The 24,800-nt window shown below is 57.7% G+C and overlaps 1 protein-coding gene across 3 annotated transcripts; it reads right to left on the bottom strand.

Moving 5' to 3' along the window:
• Positions 1-1,986: 1,986 nt before the first annotated feature.
• STRA6 (stimulated by retinoic acid 6) lies at positions 1,987-24,478 on the bottom strand. 3 transcript variants are annotated; one of them, XM_008071030.1, is made up of 19 exons: positions 24,435-24,478; positions 24,195-24,311; positions 20,282-20,348; positions 19,949-20,034; positions 18,402-18,538; positions 18,043-18,066; positions 17,717-17,883; positions 16,099-16,221; positions 12,354-12,421; positions 12,129-12,205; positions 11,824-11,885; positions 10,176-10,338; positions 6,901-6,976; positions 5,803-5,936; positions 4,266-4,383; positions 4,082-4,183; positions 3,276-3,439; positions 2,702-2,857; positions 1,987-2,156 (listed from the first exon to the last, which is right to left on the bottom strand). In XM_008071030.1, exons 2-19 carry the CDS (start codon positions 24,299-24,301, stop codon positions 1,987-1,989), a joined length of 2,001 nt encoding a protein of 666 aa, XP_008069221.1. In that variant the 5' UTR covers positions 24,302-24,311; positions 24,435-24,478. The 3 variants fall into 3 exon arrangements, with proteins under 3 accessions (XP_008069221.1, XP_008069222.1, XP_008069220.1); XM_008071031.1 differs by having other exon boundaries at positions 24,195-24,308; XM_008071029.2 differs by lacking the exon at positions 24,435-24,478 and having other exon boundaries at positions 18,402-18,510; positions 19,948-20,034; positions 24,195-24,308.
• Between the last annotated feature and the right edge of the window lie 322 nt (positions 24,479-24,800).

Genomic DNA, 24,800 nt, shown 5'->3' with positions numbered 1-24,800 from the left:
ACAGACAAATCCCACATGCTGGGCCACCGGGGTAAATCACTGCCCATATCTGAGCTTTTGTCACCTCAGAAATCAAATGACATGTCAGGGTCCAGGGGCCTCTGAGGTTTGATCATCCCAGCCTGACTTGGACCCCGACGCCCCGACCCATCTGCAGTTTTGCAGGTGTGGCTTCCTGGAGGAAGACCTGGACCCAGGTTGGGACAGCAAAGGAAACAGTTATGCCTTGAGTGGACCAGTCACTCCCCTGCTGCAAAGTCTGATGCTGCCCTCCAGGCAAAGTCTGAAATCCCCCATGGCCCTTCTGATCAACTCCTCTGATGTGGCCACCCCATGGCCTCTGTCCTTCTTGGGACTGCTAATTCCTCGTGCCTGTCACACTCCATGATGTATCACTCTGCACCTTTTCTTATGCTGTTCCCTCGTCCTGGGCACCCTTTCCCTGATTCTTATTTGACTGAGGGAGTCTTTGAGACTTGACCTCCTCCAGACATCACCTCCTCCAGAAAGTCTTTCTGGGTGTTCCCTTATCCCCAGTGTGGACAGGACCCCTTCTCTGGCACACACAGCCCTAGTGTCCAGTGGCCCAGACTGAACACACTCTGTTGTGACTGTTTCCTTGTCAAGGGCAGAGATGGAATCTGGGTTCTCCTCCCTGTGACCCTGTCGGTCACTGACACAGGACCAGCAAGATGGTGGTTCGGTGGGCTACAGTGGCATCAAGCACAGCCTCATTGGCTTCCTCGGAGGAACCTCAAGGCTGAGATTGAGATTGCTGGCCCGACCTCTGGCTTCATAGGTGTCTGGGGCTGCAATGGGGGCAGGAACCCAAGTGTGGGGCAGGGGTGTTGGGCTCCCTAGTCGTGCAGACACTCCTCGAGGCCCTGCTGACCCAGATCTGGGGATGCCCACAGCCTCTGGCCTCTGCAGCCCCAGCCCCTCACGGATCCCACACCCAGAGCATCTTCCTCATCTGTACAGCCCCCTCTACCCAGCTCCCAGCAGAGGAAGGAACCCCCCTCTGTTCCCAACGCTTTCCCCTCCACACACTCAGTCTACTGGCATTAGGACAGCCCCTCAGGTCCCCCAGTGCAGTGCCCCTACCCCACGATCCCTACTGCTTCCCGGTCACTCCTGACATCTCTCCTCTCCAGGTCCTGCCCATCCTCCAAGTCCTGGAATAAGTTCTACTTCCAAAGTCAACATCCACACTGCCCAGGGCGCATCACAGGGACCCTGTCTCTTCACCACCAGGATGCAGCTCTGGGTCCTCTCTGCCCTCCAGCCAGTGCCCAGCTCAGCATGTGCCCAGAACACCCCAAGCCCACCCGACCCCATTACCATACAGTGTGGATTTACCGGTAGTGTGGGCGAGGTTTCCCTGACACATTCCCCCATAAGAAGGACCGTTTCTCAGGGACAAGTTTATTACGGGGGACACACTAACCTCTTTCATAATAGCAAAAGGCATAAAAACTACAAAAATATCTGGCTTTCAAGTGTGGGCAGCTCGGTGTGGGGCCTGGTTGAGTCATGACTTGGGCTGCCTTGCTGGCCGGGGGCCCAGGAACCTTCCAGCCACTCCCAGAGAGGACAGGGAAGCAGGGGACAGGCCAAGGTCGAGGTGGGGCTGGACTGGTTCCAGAGAAGGCCTTGGAAACCCCTGCCAGGCTGGTGGCAGAGGTGAGTGGGGCACAGTCTGGATGTGGCCACCCTGGCTCCATTGGGCCCTGGACCAGGGGCCTAACTGGCCAGTTGCCTTCTCCAGAGCCCCTGGCCAAGGGGAAGGAGCAGAGTCCCCTGAAGCTCATAGTGCAGAGAAACCTCCACCCCACCACGACCATCCTGGGGACCAGCAGGGTCAGCTGGTGCTCAGGGCAGAGGCTGCCGTGGCGGAGTGATACCAGGAGGGTTGAGAGAGCATAGGATGGTGGGTGGGACCGTGCCTCAGCACAGAAGGGTAGGTGGGTTGACCATCCCCCGCACTCAGGGCTGGGTGCCGTTGGCCCGAGTGCCTGCCAGGGCCACCTTCCGGGAGGCCTGCAGGGCTGGGTTGTACAGCAGTGTGTAGGCCAGACCCCAGCGGACCCTGCTGCGTCTGGCCCTGGACCCTGCCCCCTTGGCCATGAGGTCCTTTGTCTGCAGCAGCTGCATCCCTGAAAGGGAGAGACCATCTGTGAGTCACTCAATGATCACCCATCCAAGCCTTGCTGCCCCCTAGACATGAGCAGAGAGTTCAACAATCTCATGCACAGTGAGGGTGAGAAGCCTGGGGTTCCAGGTGCCAGCTTGGAGTGGGGTGTGGGGCGTCTATGAAGGCTTAGGATGTCACCCTGCAGGTAACAGGCTGCAGATAGAGTGTGGGGGGGGGATGCTGTGGAGGGGCTGGAAACTGGGTTAGTGCCCCCCACACACACACTTCTGGGCAATAAGGAAGGAGGGGCCACACTCCCTGCCCTGAGGGAGAGGTGGGGGTGGGGCAGCCTGGAGTGGTGGTGGGCAGGACAGAGCCCCTTAGCCAGGCGGCCGGTCCTTCCTCTGCGTGCACACACTGGCGTGTACCTGTGTGTGCTCGTTCATGAAAAAAATCACCAAAGCAGGACCGGGAGGCTGTGAAGCACCCAAGGCGGGGAGGTCCTCCTGGCGCCCACTCTGAGTGCTGTGTAGGCTCGATCCCCCCCACTCTCCGGGGAGGGCGCACCTTCTTCTTCCTCCCCTGGTCTGAGGCTGTTCTGGAAGTCCACTGGGGTCCGGGGTCGGGGGCTCCGAGGTCTCAGAAGCAGGGTACAGAAGGCCATCACAGCAGGGTGTGACTGGCTGACCTCGATCTTTAGGAAGTTTCGGTATGTGCGGTAGCCTGAGGGGTGGAAGGATGGCAGCGCTAGGGGAGGAGGGACCACCAGCTGCTGGAGGTACCTGGACACCCCATAACACGCACAGGGAGTATGCGTGCACCTGCATCCAACCAAGCACACAGACACACAGTATGTCACATACTCCACACACGGGCACATAGGACCTGTCAGAACACGCCGAACCCACTGCACACGACACAGAGCCGCACTCCCCGCAGAGCTGCTCCAGTCACATGCGGTCACACACGTCCTTGTGTCTGTGATATGAACACACGAACACACACACACACATACACACACACAGTCCGTGATGCTGCAGACATCCTCGTAAGCTTACTGGCACAGGGACAAGGCGGGAAGACCTCGCCACTTGATCAGCCCCATCATCCCTCCAGCCCCTGGCCCTGCGCCGTGACCTACCAGGGTCCAGCGTGGCTGCCCTCTGGGGCAGTAGGCTGAGATCCATCTGGCCCAGGTGGACAGTGTTGTAGAGGGCAGAGAGGAGCACTCTCCAGACAGCCGCGACTCCGCCCACCAGCACGTTGAGGGGGAAGAGGAGAAAAGTGGCCGCGTACAGCACCCGCCTGGGGGGGGACAGGAGGAAGCTGAGGCAGTTGCTTCAGAACCCTCCCCAGAGCTCTGTGCATTGATTATCTACCATCTATTGCAGGTGCCAACCTGTGTCAAGCCCTCTCTCTTTCAACTCATCACCCTAGGGGAAGGCAGGGTTACCCCCTCTATAGATGGGAAACTGAGGCACAGAGAGATTTGGGTGGCCTGGCCAAGGCTGGGAAGCTGCTCAGTGGCAGAGTTGGGGTTCAAGTCCAGGTCCACCTGGGGCTTTCTATGACCCTGAAGTCTCCCACCTGCCTCCTCTGGGTCCCCTGACCACTAACTCCAAATCCCTCCTGGGGCAGAGCTTCTCCCACAGCCCTGCCTGACACTGATCCTCCTTCCCCCAAAGGGAGGGGCTGGAGAACCAGGAGAGCAGTGCCAAGTCCCAGAGCGCAGAAGGCTTACAAGGGCCTTCTGACGCCGTGACAGGTATAGAGAAAGGTATTTTGGATCAGGCTGGGCCATTGTTCCTTTCCTCTGTGGGTAAGACAAACTCTTTCTACTCTCTGCTGGGCTTGCTGTTAGAGAAAGGGGAGAGACAGCAGTGGTGAGAGGACACAAAACAGCAGACTGAGAGCCGTAGGGAGCCACAGGCCCAGAGGCCTCCTCACCGGTTGGTCAGCTCTGGGTGTCCATCATGAGTCTCCAGGAAGACCCAGTGGGCTGCCATGTTCTGCAGGATCACAGCCAGAGCCAAGGTCAGCCAGAAGGGCCTGCGGGTGGGGTGGGGAGACGGTCACTGTCGGGGTCCTCTGGGAAGGGGCCCCAGAGCCCTCCGTTCCCGGCCTCACTCACCACGAGGACTCCAGGGAGTGCAGGAGCCAGAGGTTCCTGCCGTGAAGCATAGGCACCAGCACCAGGAAGGCCAGGGTTGTGGTCCCCAGGAAGAAGATGACTTGCTGCACCAGGAGGCCTGCAAGGGCGGGAGTGGCAAGGGGACAGACGCCTGGCTTGATGGGAGCCACCCCTGCCGCCCTGGGAATTCAAGAGCTTTGGAATTGGACAGACCTGGTTTCAGATCTCTGCTCTGCCACTACCTGTGTCACGCTGAGTAATGTATGCTACCTCTCTGAGCCTCGGTTTCTTCTTCTGTAAGATGGGCATAGTGGTCCTACCTTGGAAGGCTGTGGCAAGCCTCTCGTGAGACTGTGTGGTAACTCTTTGAAAACAACAAAGTGCTTTGCCAGTGTTATTCTCCCCCAACTGCTCCTGAGTTCTTAGGGACAAGACCCCATACTAAACAAATGTCTGTATTCCTATGAGTCAGGGCCTGGCATACAGCAGGTATCTAAGGGTTGTCTTTTGAAATAATCTGGCCAATAGATGGCATGGAATCATGTGTTCAAAAGGACTTAGAAGTGCCTCAGGCCCACCAGGACAAGACATGATGACTTTAGCCCCAGTAATTCCTCCACCCTTGCCACCCTTCTCCTCCCCCAGGGAGGTGAGAGCGGAGGGAACTGAAGGAAGAGAAACCGAGCTCCCCTCAGATTCGCAACATCAGCCCAGCCCCACACGGTTCAAAGTGTTTTCCAGGGGAAGGATCAGAAACTTGGGACTGAGGCAGGGGTGTCCTTGAAAGTTGTCTAGTCCAGCTGGGTGCTGTGGCCATGCCTATAATCCCAGCACTTTGGGAGGCGAAAGTGAGAGGGAGGATTGCCTGAGTCCAGGGGTTCGAGACCAGTCTGGGCAACCTGGCAAAACCTCGTCTCTACAATAAACCAAAAAATTAACTGGGCGTGGGGTGTGCGCCTGTAGTTTCAGCTACTTGGAAGGCTGATGGGGAAGGATCACCTGAGCCCAGCAGGTTGTGACTGTAGTGGCCGTGAGCATGCCACTGTACTCTAGCCTGGGCAACAGAGTGAGACTCCAACTCAAAAAAAAAAAGAGAGAGGGAGAGAAAACAAGTTGTCTAGTCCAACTCTCAGGGCTGGACCTCCTTTGCCATGTCCATGGAACTGTGCTTGCATACTCCTAGTGACAAGGATCTCATGACCTTTTTAGGTGGCCCATCCCTTCCTTCCATGAGCAGGAATGTGCCACCTTAAACCTGACACCTCCAGTCTAGAGTCCCCCCTTCATGTCAACACCCGGCGGCACCCAAGGTTTGTCTGCATGTGATGGGTATCCATTCCCCCAGGGCTCCTCACACCCAACAAGCGTGAGTTTCCTGAGGGCAGGCCAGCAGGGTGGGTCCCTCATCTTGCTCCTGCCCCAGAGCCCACCCAGCACAGGCAGCATTTGGGCAAGCCCCGCTGAATGCTCCTTCTCTCTCCATGGGGGCAGGGGGTGAAGGCCAAGCGAGGCCAGCTGTGGGAACAGGGGCACTCACCAAGGCAGGTGAAGGCAGTCTGGTAGGCGCTGAAGCTCATCCAGCAGAATGTGGCTTGGCGGGAGGGTCGGGGGCTCCGGAGCGGGGGACCCAAGTCCAGGGCAGCCCCCCGGTGAAGGGCTTGAAGATTGACCCTGGGTGGGCGCAAGGGAGGCAGGGACCTCAGAGGGCAGCACACACCCCCTAATTCCTCCTCTGGGCCAGCCTCTGGCTCAACTCCCAGTCTAATTACAACCCATGGCCATCAGCAGGGAAGCCCAAGGCTGGAGAAGCTTGGAAAATGCCACTAATCCGAACTGGGAGGTCAGGGAGGGCCTCCTGGAAGAGGTAAGGATACCCATTCCCTAAGGTTACCCTTAAAATAAGGAAGACAAAGCCAGGCAGAAGCCTCAACCTGAGCCAAGTCAGGAATGTAGATGATAATGGGAGAGACACGCAGGTGGGACACCAAGGCTTGAGGCCAGGTAGGCAGGGCCTGGGGACCTTGAATGCCAGGATAAGATGCCCTACAGGGGCGAGAAGGGGAATGCCAGAGCAGGAACTCTGAGGCCCAGTGAATGTACAGGGCACAGAAGCCAGTTCTTTGGCACTGGTGAGTGCCCGGGTCTGACCTTCCCACCGCCCTGTGCCCTCCCTGTCCCCTCCATGCCTAGAATCTCTCAGTGGTCCTCATTCTTCACACAAAAGGGCAAGCAAGGGCCTCAGTATTTGGCACCCATTACCGCCTCTCCAGTGCCTGATGCCCACCAGGCCGCCCTCGCCCACACTCTCACAAGTCAGGTCCACCCAGCCTCTGCTCTTCACCCTCTGCCACTTCTTCCGCTCCCAGCCTGCCTCTCTCCCCTCTCCAGTCCACCTGGTGGCCTTTTCTCAGAGGACACAGGCCACCCCAGTAGGTCGTACCCTGTTACTCACACTGGCAGGCCCCTCCCACCTTCCCCAACTGAGGGGCCGGTAACCTCCTGGGCCGGCAGAGGCCATTCCTGCCTCCAGCCCAGCACCTCCCCACAGGCCCTCGTGGCTGGGGGTGCTGTAGGCCCACAGGGTGCTGACCCCTTCCCCACCTCTGCACTGGGTGAGTCGCAGCCGGCTACTCACCTGTGTGTCACCAGTGAGCGGATCAGGACCAAGAAGGTAAGTGAGCAGGACAGGACCAAGGCCGAGATGTAGCACACTGGTGGGTAGAGAGAGAGAGCAGACTGAAAGCCTCCCAACCCCCAGGGGGTGCAAACCACCCCATCCTGCCCAGTGATGCATGGTGGCCATGATGGAGACAGCCCAGCTCCCAGGCTGCAGACCTGGCCCTGACGCTGCCGTTGCTGCTTCCACTGCTGTGTGTGTCCCCAAGAGACTCTCCTTGCCCTACATCTGCTTCCAGCTCCACCACTGTGAGGCCACGTGGCCTTCAGGAAGGTGCCCGGCCCTCCCTGGCCCCATTAGCCGGTGAACCTACTGCCTGGCCCGCCACTGTGTTGCCAGGTCTCTAGGGTAACTCGCGCCCCTCAGCACCCTTCACGCCGGTGCTTGTGGCCTTTGTCCAGGGCCCAGAGGATGCAAGTCCCCAGCCATGTGGCCTGACTCCATCAAAATGAGCGAGAAGGCCAGTGTTCCCCATCCTGAGGCGTGGTCTGTCCTCCCTTGCCCCCAGCCCAGCCATGTGCATAGCAAGTGTGTGTGGAATGGTGTCTTGTGAACAAGCCTGGGCATTTAAGATTATCAGGACGAGGACCATAGCCCTCCCACCCTGCGCCCCCACCCAGCCTCCCTCTTGACCCACACAGCAACCCCATGAGGTCAGAAGGGGACAGCACGGAGGCTGAGAGAGGACTTCTCCCTGCCAGGCATTTCCACTGTACTCCAACCCTGTCAGTCGGTCCGGGGAAGTGTCCCCGGTGCCTGTATTCCTGTTCACGCAGCCATGTGGGTCTCGGCACTGACCGCAACCTTGGGGTCACCCAGAGCTGTCAAACTCCCCACAGCCCAGCCTGCACCCAGACTAGTCCCATCAGAATTTCTGCAGGGGGGACGCAGCCTGGGCTCTGTGACAGAGACACGGGTGACTCCACGTGGAGAGAGCTACCCTGGGGGCTTCCCGAAGGCAGGACATGGAGAGGGGTATCCCCATCTGCAATGGAACGAAACCAATCAATCAGCCAGAACTCCCTGAGAGCCCGCTGTGGACTTCACTGGCACCAGTATCCCAGCAAGGGGAGGGTCGTTCAGCCAGATGCCGTCCCCACCCTGCAGGTCTGGGGTGGGAGTTGAGCTTTGGGAATCTTCCAGGTGAGTACTGGATGAGCATGACTGCCACAGAGCCCCGTGTCCTGCCTCGCTCCCTCGCCCAGTGCCCTCGAGGGCGCGTTGCTGAAGAGCAGGGCTGGGAGGAAGCACTCCACTGTGTGGCCCTCCCAGAGCCAGTTTGGCTACAGTGAAGGTGCCATCCAGGTCGCGCACTGCAGGAGGCGAGGGGCCTCCTTCTGGGCCTGGCTGGTGCGTGGACAGGCGGACACGGCGGGGAAAGGCCAGAAACCTAGGCTGCAGACATGGTCTTCAATCTCCACCCTTGACTTCCTGCCTCTCTCTACCTCCACTGGTTCCACACTTGGGTGCCCCCCAAACCTGGCAGCACCCACACAATCTTCCTGATCTTTGCCGCCTCTGAGATCCTGCCCCTGCCCCCTTCCTGGCCCTGCTTTGGGGCAGATCACCTGATCGCAGGCCTCAAGGACAAAGGTGCGTTTTGAGCTTCAGCACCCACTTTGCAGGTGGGGAAGTTGAGGTTAGGAGAGGTGAAGCGGACTGCCCAAGGTCACTTGGCTCATAAGCCATGGAGCAGAGATTTCAACTGGTCTGCCTGACTCAGAGCCTGAGCTTTCTGGGTGAAGGATGCCCAGCGTAGGGGCCAGGGCTGGGGGCAGCCCTAGGAGGGACTCCCAGAGCTTGGAAGGCAGCAGCTCCACAGGCTGAGGTCAGCCCCAACTGCTGAGGGTCCTTGGGCATATCCCTAATCCTGTTGGTTCTCAGTTGTCCTCATCTGCATATGAGGAGCATAAACCCTGCTCTGTTTGGCCCCTGCGTCCAAGAAGATCCAAAGCAGGGACATTTGAGCTTGGAAACAGTGACATGCAATGATAGGTGTGAGGTATGATGAGTGTCAGGTGGAAGCAGGTCTTGTCACTCTAGCTTCTGAGCCTCAGTTTCCTGCTTTGTGAGCTGGGGCCTATGATGCCGACCTGACAGGGCACTACAGGGCATGACCGTGGGCTGATCCTGGACCGTGGCTTCTCCTGCCAGTGACCCAACTTGCAGCTACCGTGGAAATTCTCCCTGGAGGCATCATTTTCAGCCCATCAGGAACCCGTCACCTGTCCCAAATATAGGCCTCAGTTCCAGGACAGTCTCCAGTGTGGGAGTAGAGGCACTCAGGGAGGTAGAGGCTGGGGAGAGGAGGCAGTCGCCCCACACCTATGCCCGCCTCCCCACCTATCTCCATCACAGCACGCCCAGGCGTGGGACAGGATGATGTCAAGGTCAGAATCAGCAGCAGAGCAGCCATGACTTCACCTGCCGCGCCAGCCCAGGTAGGAGCCCAGGCTCCTACCATTGCATGCTACTCCTCAGAAATCAGGGAGTCCATACCAGCCCGGAGTCCCCAGGCCAGCCGAGGGTGCAGCCCCGAGAGTCCTGCCCACCAAGTTTTGTCTCCGTGGTAGAGACAGCCTGGCCCAGATGGCCACAGGCAAACTCGTCCCCATGTGTCAGGTGGAGACACATCTCGGTCCCCCTGGGAGGGCCTGGAGGTGACCGGTAGGCTGCAGGAAACCCCTCCCCATGTCTTAGTCCCCACCGCAGGGCTGCTGGGAGGTCCAGGAGGTGGCTACAGGAGGAATCAGACCACAGATGGGGAGGGAGGCCCGGATGGTTCCCTGGTCAGGGGCTCATTGTCAGGGGAGGGAAGGAGAAAGGAGGTGGCCCAAGAAAACAGGGATTCGGAGAGAAATTACATGCCCTGCCCACCCCTCGCTGTGAGGATGGGCTTAGACATCCTGCCCACTGTCCCCAGCCTGGCCTCCTCTCCTTCCCCATCCTCAGTTCACTTGTCCTGGCCTTCCTGTCTCCATACCTGGAGAGTCGGCCAAAGACCCTGGGGAGGGAGCAGGGGCTGCCAAGGGGGTCCCTTCAGGTTTCATGGACACTTCACTTGAATCTGAAAGCTCCGACAGCTCCCATTTGGAGATGCCGCAACCGAGACCCAGAGAGGGGAAGGAACGTGCCCAGGGGCCCCAGGGGTGTTTGCAGCAGGAGGGGACCCAGGCTCGGGTCTCCTGGCTTGCATCCCCACTGTGGCCCTCGGGGTTCCAGGGAGGTCTCACCTTCCAGAGCCCACAGATGGTGTTTCACCAGCTCCACCACCTCCTGCCTGTCCTCCGAGAGCACGATTCCAAAGCCGGCCAGCAGGTAGGAGACGTCCGTGGTGACCCCTGCCCTCACCTTCTGGATGGTGGGCACCACACCCACCAACAGCAGTAGGGCTACCTGGAAGAGTCCCCTGGTGAGGGCGCCGGGTCTGGCTGTGCTCACACCAGGCACTCCAGTTCCAGGAGAAGTGTTTTCTGTGCTCACGGGGGAGGCTTCTGGGGGCAGGACCACTGTCCATGGGAGCGTCCTTATCTGCCCCTTAGAGGAGGGCCTCATGACTGCACAGCACATTACAGACAGATGAGACTATGGTCTGATAGGCCAGATACAGGCTTCCAAGCACCACAACTATATACAATTGGGACTCCATATTCGTAGGTTCCACATCCACAATCAACCAGTGCAACCAGCCATAGATCCAAAATCTTCAGGAAAAAATAAAACACAATACAAAACAACAAGACTGGACGCCATGGCTCACACCCATATTCCCAGCAATTTGGGAGGCCAAGTCAGGAGGATTGCTTAAAGCCAGGAGTTCGACCTGGGCAACTAGCAAGACCATGTATCTACAAAAATTAGCTGGGCGTGGTGGTCCCAGCATGCCTGCAATCCCAGTTGCTCAGGAGGCTGAGGTGGGAGGGGAGCCCCACCTCAGGAGTTGGAGGCTGTAGTGAGCTATGGTCACGCCACAGCACTCCAGCCTGGGTGACAGAGTAAGACCTTGTCTTCTTAAAAAAAATACAGTAATAAAAAATAATACAAATAAAAAACAACACAGTGTAACAACTCTTCCCATAGCATTTACATTGTACTAGGTGTCGTAAGTCATCTAGAGTGAATGATGTATACAGAAGACATGCCTATCATATGCAAATGCTACGTCATTTTACAACAGAGTCTTGAGCATCTGTGAACTTGGTATCTAGGGGGGGTCTTGGAACCAATCCCCCTTGGGTACTGGGGCGACTGTACCTACCCCTCCCCCTCCTCGTCTCTCTCTCTCTATGTAAACTTCAGAATATAAAATTTCCAATTTTTCATGTTGGAGAAAGCAAATGAGCACAGGTATTAAAGTTAGACAAATCTAGCTTTTAGCTATCCTGAGAAACTAGCTGTGTAGGAACTTGCCCAAACTCACCTCTTTGAACCTCAATTTCCCCATCTGTAAAATAGAGAAAAGTCATCCCTCCTTCCCAGGATTTTAATGGTTGCCTTTTTTTTTCAAGTATGGTGAGGGCTAGGGGGATTTGTTAAACATGTTGTCTCATTAAATCTTCCCAACTACTCAAACAGGAAAACAATTCTATTTACAGATGAGCTAACAGGGTCAGAGAGGTTGAATGACTTGTCCAAGGCCACACAGGAGCCAGAATTTAAATCTGTGTTTATGTAGGCTCCAGAACTCATGCTCCAAGTCACTGTGAAAGCCCAAGAGTTAACCCCCGCCCTTCTGAGAAGGTCTCCCCAAGATGTCCAGACGCAGCCGGCCAGGACTGTGGTGTGCCATCTGGAGAGCTGGGTTGGGCTTGAATGGCTCCAGGCTGGGGGGTTGAAGACAGGGGTCCGGAGGCAGATGGCACTGCAGGGGACAGGACGTACCTGGTAAATGGCTGTCCCTGTCAGAGTGACTGAAAGCACCAGCTTCAAGGGGAGGCGGAATCCTGCAGTTCCCAAAAGAAGGGGTGTGGTGAGCAGTGCCACCCAGGCCAGGAGAACCCTACCGATCCAAGGGCCCCAGAGAAACGCTGGGGATCACAGGGCGCTGGAACAGGCCAGGACAGGGTCTTCCCCTCGGCACTCCTGATGAGGAGGATTCTGGAGAGGAGCCGGCCCTCTGCAAGGCCACTCTGTAGAAGGGAGGGTGAAGTCCCTGTCACTCATGGCCTCAGCTCCGAATCCCTTACCTCGCGGTGGAGTGTAGACCCAGCGTCTGAGGCAGATCCAGGCCCAGGACAGGAAGCCTCGCTTGGAAGTGTGGGAGCTGCGGGAAGATCCCAGCAGGCAGGGGGCCCTCAGGAGAAGCCCTGGCCCCAGAGCAGGCCCCAGAGGCCAGTCACCCTCAGCTCTGCCCCAAGCATGTCTGCTCACGAGTCCTCCCACAGCCCCCGAGGGCGTGCCCGGGATCTCACCTGTTGTCCAGCTTCTTCCGGCGAAGGACGCTTTTCAGGTATTCCTCAGATTCCCTGCTCTGCCAGCCCTGTGAAAACAGACCGCTAGAGAAGCCCGTGGGACCTGCCTGGAGCCAGCGTCAGTCTGAGTCGGGGAACTAGAGTTTTCTCCCAATAGGTGCTGCTTTAAAGCCTCTTGGCAGCTGGGCTTCGTGGCTCAGCCTGTCATCCCAGCACTTTGGGAGGCCGAGGCAGAAGGATTACCCAGGATTCGAGACCAGCCTCGCTGCTACAAAAAATTAAAACAAATTAGCCAGGAGTGGTGGCACACACTATCGTCCCAGCTACTTGGGAGACTGAGGTGAAAGGATCACCTGAGTCCAGGAGGTCGAGGCTGTGGTGAGCCGTGATCATGCCACTGCACTCCAGCCTGAGCAACAGAGTAAGACTCTGACTCAAAAAAGACACCGCTTGGCCATGGTGGTGGTAATAAGTGGAGAGGGCTGGCCTGTGGGGACGAGGTCCATCCCTCTAAACCCACCCTTTTCTCTTCCACGAATACCAGACGAGTCAGTCTCCTATCAAAGAACCCTCAATGCCAGGAAGTTCTTAAGATCTAGCTCCAACTCTCTCCTGCTTTACTCAGTCCCATCTCATCACTGCTTCCCTCCCAGTTCCCTGGCTTCTGCTAGCCGAGACTGGGGCAAGAGGGAGCCTATGTCAATAGGCACACATCCCTGGCCAGGACACCAAAGGGGTCATTCCAGGTCAGCTCTTCCCCACCCCCAGGTCTCCTACTACTCCTCAAGGGAGATCACAAGGGTGGTCAGATTTGTCTAAGCCACATTCCAGGCCTTAAGCTGCCCGCACAGAGGCAGAGACCCATGGGAAGATGAGGTGAGCCCCTGCCCTGGGTCGTCTGTTGCCAAGGCAACCCCAGGATCCAGGACAAGAGTGGGGCAGCTCAAAGCTTGATGGGGTCCTTGGAGGTTTAAACCTCTCTGACCCAAGTCCAAAGAGGATTTGATTCCTCTTGAGATGGGGCGGAAAGGCTAGCAATGTCCTGGAAGTGGAAGTCCTGGAAGACGGGGTACAGGGAGTGCCTGAGTTACTGCGTGTCACCAGGGGAGCTCCCCTCTTTCAGGTGGCTGTAAACATAGGGGATGAGAGGCTTCCTCAATGAGTGTGGGCATCAAATGCCTAGAAGCCCAGTGCCTACCACACAGGGCCTAAGAGTCAGCAGGCCCGTGGGGACCCAGAACTGCCCCTTGGGAACCCCAACACCGGCCTCTTCTCACTTCTCTCCATCCCCCTGAGACCTCATGGGAAAACCCAGTCCCAGCCTCTTGCTGAGCTCCAGTCCTGAAACAGGAGCAGCACCTGGTGACCAACACTGTCCTGGGAGCACCTCTCTCCCCCGCAGGCCTCCAGGGGCCCACCCCTGCTCTCTCAGTGTCCAGATGCCTTCTGTTAAGCCTTACCTCCACCTGCCCCACCTGAAGAAGAACCACGCCCTCTGGGCTCCATGCCCTCAGCCTGTCTTGAGACTGCCCCCTCCCCTGAGGGCCTCTGTGGAGCTCTCCTCGTCTCTCTCGCCAGAAGTGACTTGACCTGCCTGCAGCCCCTTCCCACCTTGTTTGGAGGGACCCGCTGCACATTTCACATTGTGCTGTAAGTATCTGCAGCTGCATCCATCTCCCCCGAACTCCAACACCAGGAGTTCCGGGAGGGCACAGAGGCCAGGGACCTCTGTATCCACAGCACCGAGCCCAGGGCCTGCCACAGGTAGGTGTTTAGACAGCTTTTCAATAAAATCACAGCATCCTTAAAAGTTCTCTCTCCCATCCATCCATCCACCTATCCTTCCATTCATCTATTCATCCAACTGTCCTTCCATCTATCTGCCAATCCATTCATTCTCTCCATCCGCCCTTCCTTTCATCCATCCATCCATCTTTCCATCCACCTATCCACTCAACTATTCGTCTGTTCACACATTCATCCACCCTTCTGTCCATCCACTCATTCATCCATCCACCCACCCATCCTTCCATCCATCTATCCATCTACCCTTCCTTCCATCCATCTATCCATCCACCCATCCTTCCATCCATCTATCCGTTCATCCACCCATCCACCTATCTACCCATCTACTATCTGCCCATCCATCATCTACCCATCCACCATCCACCTATTCTTCCATCCATCTATCTTTCCATCCATCTCTCCATCCTCCACCCATCCACCATCCACCCCTTCACCATGCACCCATCCATCCATCCATCCACCTATCCTTTCATTCGTCTACCTTTCTACCCATCTCTCCATCCATCCATCTCTCCATCCACCCACCCATCCATCCATCTCTCCATCCATCCATCCACCTATCCTTTCATCCATCCATCCACTCATCCACCCATTCATCCATTTTTTCATTCATCTGTCCTTCCTTCATCTACCCATCCATCCATCCACTCATCCACCCATCCACCCATCTATCCTTCCTTCCATTCATCTATTCATCCACCCATCCACCCATCTATCTATCCATCCATCCATCCACTCACCTCTCCATTCTTTTCCATTTATCTGTCTATCTATCCATCCATTCACTCACCCATCCCTTCTTTCATCCATCTATCCTTCGTTCCATCCACTTATCCTTTCTTCATCTTTCCATCCATCTGTTCATCCCTCTAGCCATTCCATCCATCCTATTATCCATCCATTCATCCTTCCTTCCACCCATCCTTCCATCTATCTATCTTTCCACCCATCCATTGATCCATGCTTCCTCGCTTTCATCCATCTTTCTTCCTTCCATCCATCTTTCCATTCATCCATCCATCCTTCCTTCCATCCATCTTTCCATCTATCTTTCCATCCAGCCATCTATCCTTCCTTCCATCCATCCATCTTTCCATTCATCTATCTTTTCATCCATCCATCCTTTTATCCATCTGTCCTTCCTTCCATCCATCTTTCCATCCATCCATCCATTCATCCAACCTCCACCCATCCTTCCACCATTCCGCTCATCCAGCATCCATCCATCCTTTCATCCATTCATCCATCCTTCCCTCTCTCCACTCATCCATCCATCCGTCCGTCTGTCCATCCATCTATCCATCCATCTGCCCAAAAACTTAAAAAGACTTCCTGAGTGTCTTTTACAGGCTAAGACCTGCCCAGTGCTGTAAACGTAGACACAAATGAAACAGTCAGAACCCATTTCTGCCCCTTTACTCATGCTCTTTCCTATGCCTACAATGCCATCTCCCTTTCTTCTACCCACTCCAGATCCTCCTTGTCCTGGCTAAAGTTAACCTTTTCCAGGAAGGCTTCCCAGATCTCCCCTTTAGCTGCCAATATCCACTTGTATCCACTCTAGAGTTGATTCATGATGTACTTCTACCCTGGGCACTTCCCAGATGACCTTAGCATGTGCAGAACTCTGACTAGGCACTTGGGTCTGGGCCTGTCTCATTTTTCCAGTGGAATCCTCAGTGTTTCACAGACAGAACAACAAATTTCCTGTCCTCTGACTCAGTTCTCCTTTGTTGAGTCCCTAGTATTCACACAGCCCAGCCTTTGCCTGGGGGAGTGGGGAGGACTCGGCAGTCAGTCGGTGGCTCTGCAAACATTTTCTGGCACCTGTTCTGGGCTGGACTCTACACAAGCATAGCCATACATATGCAACCACAGGCATGGGGCAACTGGGGTCTTGGGGGCTGCGTGGGCACCCGTCTCAGCCCTGCCCCTTTACCTGGGAGCCTTCTCCTGTCCTGTGGCTGAAACTCCTCACCAGCTGCATCGGGTACCAGAGGCTCAGGAATCCAAGGCCTAGGAGGAGAGGCAAGGAGGCCAGCAGGGAGTAGTACTTGTAGACCTGGACAGACAGACGTTCAGACAGACTCACCTTCTGCCTTCTTCTCTCAACCTAGAGCCAGAACCCATTTCCCCTCCCCCTCACACTGGGCCCCAAGGATGGTCTGGGGATCCCTGGTTCTATAGCCCCTGACCCGCACCCAGCACAAAGCTACCACCTCCCTTCATCCCTTTCCCAGGCTCCTGGATTCCCAGGCCTGGAAGGAGCCAAAACGAGGAGGTCACATGACCCCCTCCTGCCCACCCCAGGGAGTCAGAGTGAGGCCTGAAGTGGAGGACACCCACTTTCCATGTTCCTATATTCCTATGGTCCCAGAGCGCTAGGACACAGGCCCCTGAAAATCAGACAAGTGCCTACTTTTTGAGTCAAGTTCTCACTGTGTCACCCAGGCTGGAGTAAAGTGGCACCATCACAGCTCACCACAGCCTCGACCTCCTGGGTTCCGGCAATCCTTCTGCCTTAGCCTCCCGCATAGCTGGGACTACAGGCATGCACCACCACACCCAGCTAATTTTTTTTTTTGTAGAGACGAGGTCTCACTATATTGCCCAGGCTGGTCTCAAACTCCTGAGACCAAGTGGTCCTCCCACTTTAGCCTCCCAAAATGCTGGGATTACAGTCAGGAGTCACCGTGGCTGGCAGAAATGCCTGATTTTGTCTACATATAGTTTATGACCTGGGCATCAAGGAAGCACATGCCTTGCTTCCCAGGGACGAGGTGTCCCTGGGGTTGGGTCTCCCACGTATTCATTCATTTATTGGTCAGCTCAGCATGTGTTAATTACTGAGGATGTACAAGGATCTGGGTGGCAAGAAAGAGCCACCAAGTCCCCCCCTCAAAGCAACCCCCTCATCTTCACCTCCACTCCACTGACAGGTGAGGAAACTGAGTCTCAGAAAGGTGACACTGTTTCCTCAAGGCACTTAATACCATCTGGCATCACTTTATTGTGTCTCCCCTTCTGGAATGACAGCTCTTGGGAGGTTAGGGGCCTTGTTTGTCTTGTTCACAGCTGTAGATCAGTGCCTGGAAATGTCCCTGCTACAGAGTATGTGCTTCAAACGTTTGTTGAATGAATGAGTGAGGGAGTAAATAAAGCGATGAAACCAGATACAAACTCAGGTGGTCTGGCTCCAAAGCCCACACCACTGCTCTCTGGGTTCTAGACGAGGCTGCATCACACCCCTGCCAGCAGCCCATGAGCCAGGTTCCGAGGTTCTAGAATTCTCTTCCTAGGCCTCTGAACCCACCCCCCAACCCTGCCTCTTCACTCCACCCCTCCCCAGCCTGAACCAGGGGATTTCAGGCTCTTTCCCTCCTGGATTGACCTTGTCCCTGCCCACCCAGAGAGAAGCCAACCTTGGAGTGAGAGTGTGTTGAAAGGTGTAATGGAGGGTGGCCGGGCAGTCCAGGGTAAAAACAACTCAAAGGAGGCCCGTTGCCCCAAACAGGCCACCCTGCATGCCCTCAGGGCCATTGAGAGTCAGCGGTTACCTTGGGTGCCTGAGGACACTCTGCCCTCTGCCAGACCTGGACCCCGAAGTGGGCCCAGGACAGGGCACTGCCGAGCAGGTGTGCAGCTCTGTGGCCAGCCGTGGCACAGGCGGCCAGGGGGTAGTAGAGGGCAGCGCAGTACAGCAGACCCAGCATTGTCCAGGGCCCTGGAAGGCGACATGGGCAGAGACTCACACTAGAGGGCCGGGCGTGGCACCGGACGAGCCCACCCAGGGGCTTCTCTCCTGTCTCCAGCTTCCAAGCCTCTTGGCGAGTTCAGTGGGCAAGAGCCCTGGGTTCAAATCTTTGGGATTTGGGCAAGTTACCTCTTAGAGTCTCAGTTTTCCCATCTGTAAAATGGAAATAATCAGAGTACATTAGCAAGGACAGAATGAGAAGGTGAACGTGCAGTGCTTAGCACAGTGCCTGAGTAAGTACCCAATAACGCAGGCTGCTCCTGCATCAGGGCTCCCCTCTCCGATCTCAGTTCCCTTCCCTGCAAAATGAGCCTAATACCCACAGTTCGCAGAGTCATTGTGAAGACTGGACAATCCAAAGAGGTCACATCTCGGGACAGCAGCCATGCCACCAACACCAGGCTATTCTTGCAACATCACCCCCTCCAGTCAAGCGTAATGCCTGGGACCCCACCCTCCCCCAGCCCATCAAGCCAGCCCCAGAGTACCTGGGCTGGGGGATGAGGCGAGGGCCAGGAAGGGCAGCGGGTCCTCAGTGAGCAGCAGGCACAGGGAGCTGAGGAGGGCCGTGAAGACAGCGGCAGGCGCGGCCCGGGGGCCGTCCCCAGCCAGGAAATCCACAGGGCTGGAGCAGAAGCAGGCAGGGCGGGGTCACTCAGCCCCCACCCTCACTATCCCCAGGCTGCAGAAGTGGGGGCAGGCCCACTTTCCAGATGGGAAAACTGAGACCCCTTTCTCCACTTTCCTTCCCTCCTTCCCTCCCTCTTTCTTCCTTCCCTCCTCCCTTTCTCCTTCCCCCTCTCCCTTCTTCCCCCTTCTTCCTTCCATGGATATCTGGGGAGTGCTTCCTATCTAACAAGCAAGCTCTGGGCCTGTGGCAACAGTCACGGTGGTGGCAACAAGCCCAAGCATGGCTCTGTCCGCCCACCCTGGTCTCCAGGAAGCAGCTGCCTCCAGCCAATGGGCCTGTCTGTCTGGGCTGGCAGACCTTCAGAGGGCTCAGCAGTCACAACATCCTTGTGCAACGGCAGCCGCCCAGGCTGGGTGTGGACCCGGGCAGAGGGCAGACGGAGGGCACGGCTGTCCCAGGCACTGCCCTCTGGGCTGGGGCACTCGGCTCTGACCCGGCCTCTGAGCGCCAGCCTGCGTATGCTCCGAGAGCTCCAACCTGCTGCCCCCTCAGCACCCACAGGCGGGGCCAACTCTTTCCTGGGCCAACCAGAGACCCCAGGATGGTTCCAGCAAAACCAGCACAATAGCCGGGTGTGGTAGCGCCTGCCTGTAGTTCCGGCTACTCAGAAGGCTGAGACGGAAGGATCGCCGGAGCCCAGCAGGTCAAGGCTGCGGTGGCTGGGAGCGGCCACTGCACTCCAGTCTGGGTGACAGAGTGAGACTCCAACTCAAAAAAAAAAAAAAAAAAAACCAGCACAGCCGAGCCCACCTCGGTGCACAGACCGGTCTGGGGCACAAGGCTGTCTGCACTGGGGCTCACTCACCCTCAGGCCACCCCACACGAGCCCGCCCCATCCCAGCTCCTCAGGGTCATGCCTGTCCCAGGCTCTCTGGGCTTGCACTGCTGACGCAGGGAACATTCTCATCATAGGAGCAGTGGCCAGTCCCTCCTGAGGCTGCCTTTAAGTACCAGGTCCAGGGGAAAAGAGGCCAAGGTGGTGTCAGCGTGGTCGTGGTCAGCCCACACCCGGGGCTGCATGAGGAGGCATAGCCTGGAGCTGGGTCCTGCAGGGCTCAGGTTTTCCTGGGGTCTGGGTTGGCTCTTTCTCCCATGTCTGGGACAACAGGAGCAGGTGAGCCTGAACATGTTCCCCTCGCCCATCTCCCCCAGGAGTTCTGAATAACCCTGGAGATCCAGGTGGGGGTGAGGAAAGCGTCCAAGATGAGAGAGGCGAGGCATCACTGAGGCCAGAGCTGGCTTTCAGAGACTCAGCTGGCTTTCAGGGACTCAGCAAGTCTCCCACCCACCCAGGGCCTGTTGGTGGATGTGCCCCAAGGGTGGGGTAGTGGCCCCGGCACCCACCTGGGTAGGCCAGGCCTGCCGTGCCCACAGTCGGGCCAGAGCCGGCGGCGCCTCTCCAGCACGGCCAGCAGCAGCAGCACAAGGATCTGGAAAAGCCACAGATGGAGGCTTGGGGCGCCCACCCGGGCCCCAGGACACCCTCTGCCCCCGGGGCATACTCCTGCGGCATCTTGGGGACTGGTCGGGAGGTGACAGATGCCACCTGCATCCTGTTTGGGCCCCTGCCCTGGGAGAGCTCCCAGGCACCCTTCCCAGGGTCCCCTTCATCAGCCCCACAAGGGACACCCAGGCCCCAGCAGGTGGCAAGCCAGGCCGGGCTCGGGCTGGACTCACTGACAGCGAGGCCAGGCAGGCGTGGTACAGGCCGGGTGTCACACTGGGGTGGCAGGAGGGCACCGCCCTGCAGAGGAAACAAGGCTGGCTCAGGCTTGGGTAGGCCCCCTGTGAAGTTCAAGGCCTTTCACACAGAGGCTCCACCCCCCACCTCCCTCAGCCCTCTGATCTCTCCCACACCAGTCTGCCCGGCGCCACCTTCTCAGCGTCGTTCCAGGGCCCTTGAATCCCAGTGGTGTGCCGGCCCCATCGAGCTCCAGGGTCCCAGGACTGAAGAAGACAGGAGGTTCCCGGGGGGCGGAGCAGGCCAGTGCGGCCTGGAGCCCTGTTCTTCCTCTGGGTGCTCCCTATCTTTCAAGGCCCCCGTCATTTTCTCCCCCTCCAAGAAGACTTCCTGACTGCCTGACCTCACAGACCTCCTCTTCTCAGAACTGTGGTTGAGCATTTACCTGGGCAAAGCAGTCAAGAGTTTGGTAATATGATTTTCCCTCCACTCACTGGTATCCGAGACTGGCCTGTGACTGGAATGGTCTTCCCTGCCCACCCGCTTCCTGTTTTCCTCTCATTCAGAGCCTCCACATACAGCTGTTCAGGTTGCACACTGCACAAGAATGCCCAGCCGAGAGAATGGATGTGGTCTGAGATCCAGGCCACACTACTCACCGAGCCCTGCTCCCCACGAGCTGAATATGCCTAAATGGGGGTCCCTTTTTCTGATTCCATAGAGGCTCCATAGGCCTGGCAGAGGGCCTTCTCTCCCTTCGGCTGAGCACAGATGGAGGACCCGCAGTGGAGACAAGGAGACAGGACAATGAAAGCCTCAACTTCCCCAGCTGGGTCAGGTGGCAGAGACAGTGGACCAGGCAGGAGTCCTGAGCTCAGGGTTGGAGCTGGGAGAGTGGCAGGACTGGGTCCCCGGCACAGAGTAGACCTCCAGGTGTGCCCAGCTTGGGCCCGGCAGTGCCAGGGGAAGACGGCAGTGTGGGCGAGGTTGGTGAGGTCTAGGATCAAGGGCCTAGGCAGAGCCCTGAGCTGCAGCCAGCCTTGCCTGCCTAGAAGGCTCAGCCCACCCGCCTGGCACCCCGCTGTGTGCACAAAGCAAAGCCTCCTCTTCCAGGGTGAGCCTGGGGGCCCTGGGGCCTGGGCGGTCCTGCCTCTCCCACCCGCTCTCAGGAAATCCCAGAGGGGAAGCCACTTGGGCCTGCCCTAGGAGTGGAGGGCAGAACGGTCCGTTCTGTGCAGCTGCCAGGGGCAGGGCTGGCCTCTCCCCAGGCAGCACTGGGCTCAGGGGTACAGTGGGTGCCAGACCAGGGTCAGGTTCCATCGTCTGGCACTCCTGCTTCCCACCTTGAGACCCCCACTCCAGTGCGTATGGTGGGGCAAGGGCTCCTGCCCGGCCCCTCTCAGTCCACGGTCACGCGACCAGGCCCTGTTCCACCCTGAGGGACTGGGCCACCTGGCCCTAGAGTAGCTTGATCTTACCCCCAAGCCAGGAACTACACTGCCCCCCGGGGATGCCCTCCGGGGCCCTGTCTGGGGGAACCTCTGGCCCTTTCTGTACTGCCTGAAGTTCCCATCTGACACTCAGCTCAAGAGTGTTTGTTCCGTGAGCAAATAAATGTCTGGCCAGTGGCTTGTGGCCCAGTGTTGAGTACTATGGGACAGGCAGGATGGCATAGACACGAAGGATGACACTTCATGGAGGGGAGTGTGGTAAGCTAGATCCCAGGACAGGCACAAGAGGGGCTGAAGGATGCAGAGGAGGGAGAGAAACTTCGGGAAAGAGGAAGCAGTGGCTGACTTGAATTTAAAAGCTAGTTAGCACCTGGTGCAGTGACTCTCGCCTGCAATCCCAGGACTTTGGGAGGCTGAGGCAGGAGGATCATTTGAGAACAGGAGTCCAAGTCCAGCCTGGACAACATAGCGAGACCTCCTCTCTACAAAAAATCAAAAAATTAGCCACAAGTGGTGGTGCACACCTGTAGTCTCAGCTACTTGGGAGACTGAGCTCAGGAGGTTGAGACTGCAATGATGGTGCCACTGTACTCCAGCCTGGGTGACAGAGTGAAACCCGGACAACAACAACAAAAAAGGCTGGCATCTCTCTAGGCAGGGAAGGAAGTAGCTTGGGGCAGAGAGAACAACAGGAAAAGGCAGTGTGGCAGGTGCTGGCAGCGTGGCTGGGGTAAGGGAAGCCTTTGAGCTGACTGCAGCCCAGGGCCAGGCTAGACCAGATGACAGCTGGCTTGGGAGGCCCTGGGAAACCATGGCGCGTCCTGGATTTCAGGAAATTCCTGCAGCCCAAATCCACCAGCACCAGTGCCCAGCCCCCCACGGCAGCCTGGCAATGCGGGGGCTCGCTGGTTTTGGTGCGCCCCGGCCCCAGGGTGCCTGACTCACACAGGGAGAGGCAAGCCCAAATTCAGCTCCCTGGAGTTCCCCTGGGCTCCCCATGACCTAAGTCCTGCTCCCGCCTTTGGGGGTAGGGGAGGGCAGGCCGCTCGACGTGGTTTGCTAAGGAAGAAGATTCGAACACACCTCCTCATTTTTAGGGTGCCAGGCCCCGTCCTGGGAGAAGGGAGCTGTAGATCCTCATCAGTGCCCACACCAGGGGCAGCATTCCCCGGCCCCCCCACCTCGGGCCCTGTCCTGCGCCTGGCAGGACCACATCTGAGACCACATCCAGATGCCCAGTTACAGGGCTGGCCACAGCCACATGGCTCCCGGCCAGTGCCCGGCCTTGGACTTCAAAGAACACAGCTTCAGATTAGGGCCTTAACCTCAGCCAGGGTCTCTGTCCTCAAGGATTCCTGGCCCCTCTCCATTAGGTCCCTTCCCAGTCACAAAGACACAGCCAGGACAGGGGAGCCCACAGGCTCTCAAGGTCAGCCAGGGGACGCGTGGGGGGCGCACCCCTGTGACAGCAGCCTGACTTCCAGGTGTCAGCAGCCCAGTCCTCCCCCAGGCCTGGGTGGGGCCTCCGTCCCTGCTGGGTGACCCAAGCCCAGCCAGGCTGCAGTCCTGGCCCCCGGGGAAGCACGCAAGGATTTTTCCTCCTCCGGTTTCAGGTTTTGATGGGGAACAGATGTGCGCACATCTGGCTCAGCAACCCCTCAGCCTCACCTTTCCAGTTCCCCAGACCCCAAGACGGGGCATGGAGGCAGGGGATGGGGCCCGAGGCCGGGAATGGCAGGGAGACCTGGGCTCTGGGTCCCCCACCAGCAAGGCATCCTGGCAGCAGGTAGGGGGTACAGAAAGGCCCAGCTCCTCCGCCAGGCAACCCAGACCAAGCAGAGGGAGCAAGGGGCTGGGTGGGGGCGGAGAGGCCGTGGCCGGAACCCCCTTCCACTCGAGCTGGCCTGAACACTCTTACTAAAGAGAACTGGCCTTTTAAATCTCCCCAGACTCTGAGACCATTCAAAGACAGCAAGGGAGCATGCCTCCCCCGCCACACCCCAAAGCCTGCCCAGAGAACCCGACACCCATAAACGCCACACCCCAAAGGGTCACCACAGCGACCAGGAACCCCTGGGAGGAGGCAGGCCCACAGCCCTCAGCAGCTCCCTCATCCTGGCTACAGCAGGAATCTCCCAGGGAGCCGCCCCTGACCTGCTGGAACAGAATCTGCAAGGAGGGGGCCCAGGAATCTGCATTTGAAACACATCACACAGGTGTTTTTTAGGTGACCAGCGTGGCCTGTGTCCCCCACCTCAAGCATCTTAACAGGAGAGCTAGGGGAGTTCTCGAGATGCAGAGATATAAGCCCAGAGAGGCTGTGACTTGCCCAGGGTCACACAGCATGTGAGTGGCACCACTGGCCTTAGCAGCTCTGGCCCAGGACCTGTTCCCCACCCCAACTGCTAACCTGACCCCCTGCTCTGCCGACCTACACCCCACGCAGATCCTCACTTACCCCTCGGGCTGGAGCTCCTCGCCACTCTGGGGCTCATCTATGTACCAGCTGGCGTAGTCATCCACGGCCCCAGCCGAGGTCTGGTTCCCTGCTGCCTGGGACGACATCTCGGCCCTTCTCGTTGACCTCCAGTAGAGAGAGAGAAAAAAAAAGCCACTGCAGATGTGAAAAGAGGCTTAAAAGAAAAAAAAAAAAGAAAACCCAAACAAAGAAGCATTTCTCTTTGCTCCTAAAGGTTACTTTCTTGCTTTGAGCTCTCTGGGAAAAGCCTGGCTGGGACCAAGGGCCTGGAGGCTGGCACAGGACAGGGAAAAGGGCCTCTCGCCGCCTCCGGTCCTTTCCTGCCCTCGGGTCCCTGGGCTCACGCCCGGGCATCTGTCTGTCTGTCCGTCTGACCAGCCACCAGCAGGCCTTTGTTCAAAAGACCATTTTCAAAGCAGGTTTGCCGGGTCCAAGCTGCCCACAGAGACCCTCTCCCCGCCCCTTCCCAAGCCCACCCAGACGGACCCACAGACCCACCAGAAGGGAGAACCAAGGAAGGCTGGCCGCAGCGGCGAGAGGGTGGGCGGGCCAGGGACAGCTCCACGCTGTCGGCCTGGGCCCTCC

The sequence above is a fragment of the Carlito syrichta genome, unplaced genomic scaffold (assembly GCF_000164805.1).
Source record: "Carlito syrichta isolate Samal-C Ts95f unplaced genomic scaffold, Tarsius_syrichta-2.0.1 Scaffold314096, whole genome shotgun sequence".
Taxonomy (NCBI): Eukaryota; Metazoa; Chordata; class Mammalia; order Primates; family Tarsiidae; genus Carlito; species Carlito syrichta.
Note: the sequence above shows the minus strand (reverse complement) of the source record. Positions and strands in the feature narration are given on the sequence as shown.

What these genes read in the sequence shown, in the direction of transcription:
- STRA6 (XM_008071030.1), bottom strand. Translation starts at nt 24,301, where the DNA reads ATGTCGTCCCAGGCAGCAGGGAACCAGACCTCGGCTGGGGCCGTGGAT. An exon ending in CGCCTCATCCCCCAGCCCAG is followed by an intron (nt 18,067 to 18,401) that starts GTACTCTGGGGC and finishes TCCATTTTACAG; the next exon opens with ATGGGAAAACTGAGACTCTA. An exon ending in ACCAGGGGAGGAAGAAGAAG is followed by an intron (nt 2,157 to 2,701) that starts GTGCGCCCTCCC and finishes TCTCCCTTTCAG; the next exon opens with GGATGCAGCTGCTGCAGACA.